Source organism: Bison bison, unplaced genomic scaffold (assembly GCF_000754665.1).
Source record: "Bison bison bison isolate TAMUID 2011002044 unplaced genomic scaffold, Bison_UMD1.0 scf7180017864144, whole genome shotgun sequence".
In the NCBI taxonomy this organism is placed as follows: Eukaryota; Metazoa; Chordata; class Mammalia; order Artiodactyla; family Bovidae; genus Bison; species Bison bison.
The window spans coordinates 2,014,645-2,020,868 of record NW_011494716.1 but is presented as its reverse complement, the minus strand read 5'-3'; the positions used below and the strand labels follow the sequence as shown (position 1 = coordinate 2,020,868).

The 6,224-nt window shown below is 51.4% G+C and overlaps 1 protein-coding gene across 1 annotated transcript in view; it reads left to right on the top strand.

Moving 5' to 3' along the window:
- The first annotated feature begins 6 nt into the window (after positions 1 to 6).
- Positions 7 to 6,224, top strand: part of ANKS3 (ankyrin repeat and sterile alpha motif domain containing 3) — a 15,248-nt gene continuing 9,030 nt past the window's right edge. Inside the window, exons 1-5 of the mRNA XM_010840497.1 lie at positions 7 to 109; positions 1,049 to 1,350; positions 2,708 to 2,906; positions 3,061 to 3,182; positions 4,330 to 4,411. Coding sequence (XP_010838799.1) covers positions 1,181 to 1,350; positions 2,708 to 2,906; positions 3,061 to 3,182; positions 4,330 to 4,411 — 573 coding nt within the window. The 5' untranslated portion in view covers positions 7 to 109; positions 1,049 to 1,180. The remainder of the gene's footprint in view (positions 110 to 1,048; positions 1,351 to 2,707; positions 2,907 to 3,060; positions 3,183 to 4,329; positions 4,412 to 6,224) is intronic.

Genomic DNA, 6,224 nt, shown 5'->3' with positions numbered 1-6,224 from the left:
GCTGCCCGTTCGCGGGGCGTCCCAGCCCTGCCGCTGGTTCGCCGCGGAGTTTACAGCTCCGAGCGTCCTCTTCGCAGCTGAGGAGCCGGGACGGAAAGCCACGTGTGGGGTAAGGTTACTGGGAGGAGGCGTCGGCGCTTGGGTAGTTCCCTAGGTTACCCTCCCTGGGGCCCGAGAACGAGGTGGGGATGTCTGGAGGCAGCGGAAGGCCCACGCCCCGGGGCAGGACGCGGTGCCCTCGGGCTTTTACAGACCTCCCTGTGGGCGTGACGGTCACCACCAACGTCATTTGTTGTTGTTATTTACTACTTTGGTGTGCTTTAAAAGTAACAGATACTTAGCATTTTACCAAACGGACAGAACGCAAAGGTGGAAGGAAAATTAAAAGATCTCATTCCCAGTGCTACTTCCTGGAGATAAATTCTAGAAGCGATAAGCAAAAGATTTTCAAGTATACCTGATATATACCTGGATATGACTTTGTTCCTAAGGAATACCCGGTTGTTTTAGAGCGTCTGGCATGGAGCAGGGTGATAAAGCAGCTTTACGGTCCCTGGGCATCCGCGTTCTCGTTCCATGATTCTGATAGCCCCTCAGCGTTGTGCCCGGTTTCAGACAGTTGAAAGTGAAAGTCGCTCAATCGTGTCTGACTCATGGGGTCTGACAGACCTCATGGACTGTCCATGGAATTCTCTAGGCCAGAATACTGGAGTAAGTAGCCTTTTCTTCTCCAGGGGATTTTCTGAACCCAGGTCTCCCGCACCGCGGACGGATTTTTTTTACCGGCTGACCCACAAGGGAAGCCTAAGAATACTGGAGTGGGTAGCCTATCCCTTCTCCAGCTCATCTTCCTGACCCAGGAATCAAACCGGGGTCTCCTGCATTAAGGTGGATTCTTTACTAACTGAGCGAGCCTCCAATAAAAGAGAATGTGGGTTCTACCCTGGAGGAGGCATTTGGAGTAGAAGAGACACCCCCAAAGAAGGCTGAAGGGGTGTTCTGAAAGGAGCGCAGAACTGACACTCAGCTGATTTGGATTCTTGTTCAGGTTTGGCGGCCAGGATCGTTCAGCTGCTGTGGGCGGCAGTCTGCTGCGGCAGGAGTGTGACCATCGCGTTTCATCCCCTGGAACTACCAGGAAGGAAAGACCTAACCGACCCCAGCATCCCCCTCCACAGCGATGTCGGAGCTCAGCGATGAAGCCAGCGAGCCAGAGCTGCTGAACCGCAGCTTGTCCATGTGGCACGGGCTGGGCACGCAGGTCGGCCGGGAGGAGCTAGCTGTCCCCCTGGATCTTCACACAGCGGCTTCCATTGGCCAGTACGAGGTGGTGAAGGAGTGTGTGCAGCGGTAAGAGGTCTTGGGAGGCATTCCTTCCTCTTGGATGTTTGAGCACCATGGCCCAGGTGGAGTCATCAGGAGACTAGTGAGGCCTGGCCCACAGCTGTAGACATTTAACCCATAGGTAGATTATGGACTTCCCTGGTGGCTCAGATGGTAAAGTGTCTGCCTACAATGCGGGAGACCCAGGTTCACTCCCTGGGTTGGGGAAGATCTCCTGGAGAAGGAAATGGTAACCCACTCCAGTATTCTTGCCTGAAAAATCCCATGGACAGAGAGGAGCCTGGTAGGCTACAGTCCATGGGGTCACAAAAAGTCAGACACGACTGAGTGACTTCACTTCATGTCAGATAAACTGTTCTCTCAGGCGGTTGTCAGGGATGGTTTATGCTGGGCACCAGTGAGGAAGGCAGTTTTGAATAGTGGTATACAATCAGTAGTGTCCCGATTTCAGCGTTGCTGACAAGCTGGGCCAGCTCCTCCTTTGCTCTGTGGGGTGTTTTGTGCACCTCCAGATACAGAGCCAGAGAAGGCAGTGGCACCCCACTCCAGTACTCTTGCCTGGAAAATCCCATGAACGGAGCAGCCTGGTGGGCTGCAGTCCATGGAGGGGCCGCTGAGAGTCGGACATGACTGAGCGACTTCACTTTCACTTTTCACTTTCATGCATTGGAGAAGGAAATGGTAACCCACTCCAGTATTCTTGCCTGAAAAATCCCATGGACAGAGAGGAGCCTGGTAGGCTACAGTCCATGGGGTCACAAAAAGTCAGACACGACTGAGTGACTTCACTTTCACTTTTCACTTTCATGCATTGGAGAAGGAAATGGCAACCCACTCCAGTGTTCTTGCCTGGAGAATCCCAGGGACGGAGGAGCCTGGTAGGCTTCTGTCTATGGGGTCGCACACAGTTGGACACGACTGAAGTGACTTAGCAGCAGCAGCAGATGCAGAGCAGCACGCCCAGCCTCCCTCCGCCCCTGGACGCCAGTAGCCTTTCCCTTCACAGTTATGACAGTCAAAAAATGTCTCTAGGCTTTGCCAACCGTTCTTTGGGGGCAGAACCTCCCCTGGTCGAGGACTGTCTCTGTGGCTGGTGGGAGGAAGGAAGAGCTGACTTTGGGGTAGGAAGAGGGCACAGATGAGAACAAGAAGTTGGAGCATGGAGGCAAACTCAAGGTAGTGTGCAGAGGCAATGGTCCAGAAAGTGGAGTCACCCCGGAACCCAGTGATGTCCTGGGTGGCAGTTGACTCTGCTTCCTGCCAGCACTCCCCACTCTTTCTCTTGGCCTGGCCTGGCCACTGGGTTTGGTAAATCCCACATGTACGATGCCTGGCGTGTCTAGCTTGTCTTGCATTTGTTTAGGAGAGAGTTAGATTTGAATAAGAAGAACGGTGGTGGCTGGACCCCGCTGATGTATGCCTCCTACATTGGACACGATACCATCGTGCACCTCCTGCTCGAGGCGGGGGTCAGTGTGAATGTGCCGACCCCGGAAGGGCAGACTCCACTGATGCTGGCTTCCAGCTGTGGCAACGAGAGCATCGCCTATTTTCTTCTCCAGGTGAGCTTCGAGGGCCTCAGGCCGCTCGGCAGAGAGGGAACCACTGCAGCGCGCCTGGGTAATCACTTCGATTCTTTCAGTGTGATGGCCTAGAGGGTGCCCGCCCTGTGCGGAGGAGACGTGGCCTTAACAGGCATTCTCTGTTCTCTTAAAGCAAGGTGCTGAGCTGGAAATGAAAGACATTCAGGGCTGGACTGCCCTCTTCCACTGCACCAGTGCTGGGCACCAGCAGATGGTCAAGTTCCTTTTGGACAGTGGAGCGAACGCCAACGTGAGGTCATTACCAGGTCTTCAGCAGCTGTGGGAGTTGGGTGGTCAGGTCTGACTTTGAGGAGGGCAGCTGGCGAGGTAGCTAGAGGCCAGAGTGCGGGAGCCCCTGCCTCGGTGTGACAGGCTCAAGACCTGGGCTGGTGGGGACAGTGCTGCCCAGGGCAGAGGCACAGGGAGCCTCCTGGCTTTCTCACCTATCTGTTGGGTGACACTCGGTGCAGCACTTTGAGCTCTGTGTGCCTTGTTTTCTTTATCTGAAAAGAGGATGGTAGGGCCTATGTCACAGCGTTAAGAAGATTTACACGTCCCATCATATGCCAGGGGCCTAACAGTGAGTGACACTTAACTGACGTGTTAAATGCCAGTCCCTTTCTCTTTCTTGTTTTCCGTATGTGTATATGTATATATCATTCCACATACACGTACGAAGTGATACTTCGAAAGCACTCTTGAGTTTTTTAAGCTGGAAGTAGTGGTGCTGTCTAAAGCGTGTCACCGTGATAATCCTCTTTCAACCCAGCATCCACCTGACTCTGCACATCCTGGCTGGTGTCAGCCGGGGTCACACACTGTAGGTTTCCAGCCCGTTAAGTAAGAAAAAAAAAGGCTTCTCATTAAATTGCAACTCGTTTATTGACATTCTGACTTCAGTGATGCTAAAACCTGAAAGCTCTATGTCTCCGAACATGAAAACCAGTGGTTGGCTCGCTTCCTGTCTCCTAGACAGGGCGACACTAGTCAGAGCCAGGGGCGCTCTGAAGAGGTGAGCATGCGCCTGGTGCAGGTCAGCTCCGAGTTAAGCGTAAGCAAGCACCAGCTACATATGGTGAGGGCAGCATCGGTTCTTAGTCCTGGAGTCCCAGGAGGGTTCCTGTAGGGTCTTGATCTGCAAGGTGGGGTATCTGGAGAGGTGGAGAGGAGGTGCTCACTATCTGTGAGCAGTGAGGGGTGACAGCTGCTTTTTGCTGTGGTTAAGTGGAGGTTCAGATCACAGCAAGTGGAAACAGCTGTGAAGGAGCAGAGATGGGAGGTGGATTGTCTTTGGAACAAAAGACTAGCTCTGGGGGTAGAAGCCAAGGGAGCCCTCCAGGCTTGGCAGTGGGGGAAGGCGTCGCTGTCGCCGAGGTTTTGTCTGACCGAGGTCCCCATGCAGGGAGCCGGTGTATGGATTCACTCCGCTGATGGAAGCTGCGGCCGCCGGCCATGAGATCATCGTGCAGTATTTTCTGAATCATGTGAGTGACCCTGTTTATTAGCTTGTAATTCCATCACAGCAGCTGAAGCATCTTATCACCGAACTATAAACTGCAGGAGAACTTTCTCCTACACAGAAATAACGGCTCTGCATCCGTTTATTCAGCACATTTTTCACTGAGTGTCTGTGGATACCCAGTGCTGAGTGCCACTTTAGGCATTAGGGGTACAGTCATGAGTCAGTATAGAAACCTATTCTTAGAATAACTTCAAAAATACTGTTATTTGAAAAGTGTGGAAAAAATTTTAAAACAGTGAATAGCACTCATCATCCCATCACTTACAAAATTTGTACAGAATCAGGAGGCCACCCCTGTTCCTCAGGATGCCCACTGGGTTGATAAAAGACGACGTCTGTAGACACCTGCAGACACATGGCTTTATCCATTGAACGAAGTGGGATTCTACTGCATGTTTGCTCTGCAGCTTCTGAAAAATAACTTAATGTTGCATAGACATTGTGCTCTTTTATGGTATTCCATACAGTATCCATGCCATAGTTAGTTAAATCAGTTCCTTATTAGTAGAATTGAGGTTTCCAACACTATGCAATTATAGGCAGTGCTCCAGGAAATATCTTGGCACACACAGCTTTAGCATGCATGCAGTTATTTCTGTATGCTGTATTTCTGTTTTTATAAATTTTTTTAAAATTGTATTTTTAATTGGAGGATAATTGCTTTACAATGTTGTACTGGTTTCCTGCCTGTTGTCATGCTCAGTTATGTCCGACTCTTTGTGACCCCCATGGACTGTAGCCTACTAGGCTCCTCTGTTCATGGGATTCTCCAGGCAAAAATACTGGAATGGGTTGCTCTTTTATATATGTATATGTTTGTGTGTGTGTGTGTGATTTTATTTATTTATTAATCTGTGCTGGGTCTTAGTTGGGCCATGTGGGATCTTAGTTCCCTGACTAGGGATCGAACCCAGGTGGGGTCCCTGCATTGGGAGCATGGAGTCTTAGCCGCTGGACCACCAGGGAAATCCCTGGGACTTTTTGCATCATAAAATGTTAACATGCTCTTTCTAAAAAAGAATTTGGGGACAGTACCTGCACATGTAAAAATCTGGACGAGACAGAAGGCGCACATGAGCCTGCCTCTGCCTCCGCCTCAGTCTCCGTCTCCATGCTCTCCCCACGGCTGCTCCCCAGCTTGTTTATTTTAAACTGGATTGTCCTAGCTTGTTCTTCACCAGTGGACATAAAGCTCTCTCCTCTCGTGCGTGGCAGCGTAGTGCTCCCTTGTCGGGTTGAATTAGGTTCTCCAACCCTGGCCTGCAGATGGCATCAGGTCGTGTCTGCCGTCACTCAGTGCCCTGCAGGAGGTCTGCGCACATGCATCACACACGTGTGCGACCACGTCTGTACAGTTGGGTACTGCAAGCAGGAGTTTTGGATGTAGCCTAAGGACAGCCTTCACTTGCATGCGGCCAGACTGCTATGCAGAGAGCAGGTCGTACCACCCTGAACCCTGTTCACGGCAGTGAGAACCACTGTGAACAGTGAAGCGCTTTAAACAGACAGAACGGTAACACCAATATAACCCCCATGGATCCAGAGGTAACCACGCTCCCCTGACTTTATAGTCTCCTCACGTGCTGTGTGCAGGCTTGTTTTACACATTTTAAAGATTTATATATATAAATATGTGCTTGTTTCTGCGATGACTCTGTCACTCAGTGCGGTGTGGTGCGTGTGGATGGGGCTCGCTCGTCTCAACCTTCTCCAGAGTCTGCAGCCGGGAGTGGGGCTGCTCTGTGGGTGAGGCTCCTAACTCTCCTTCTGCAAAC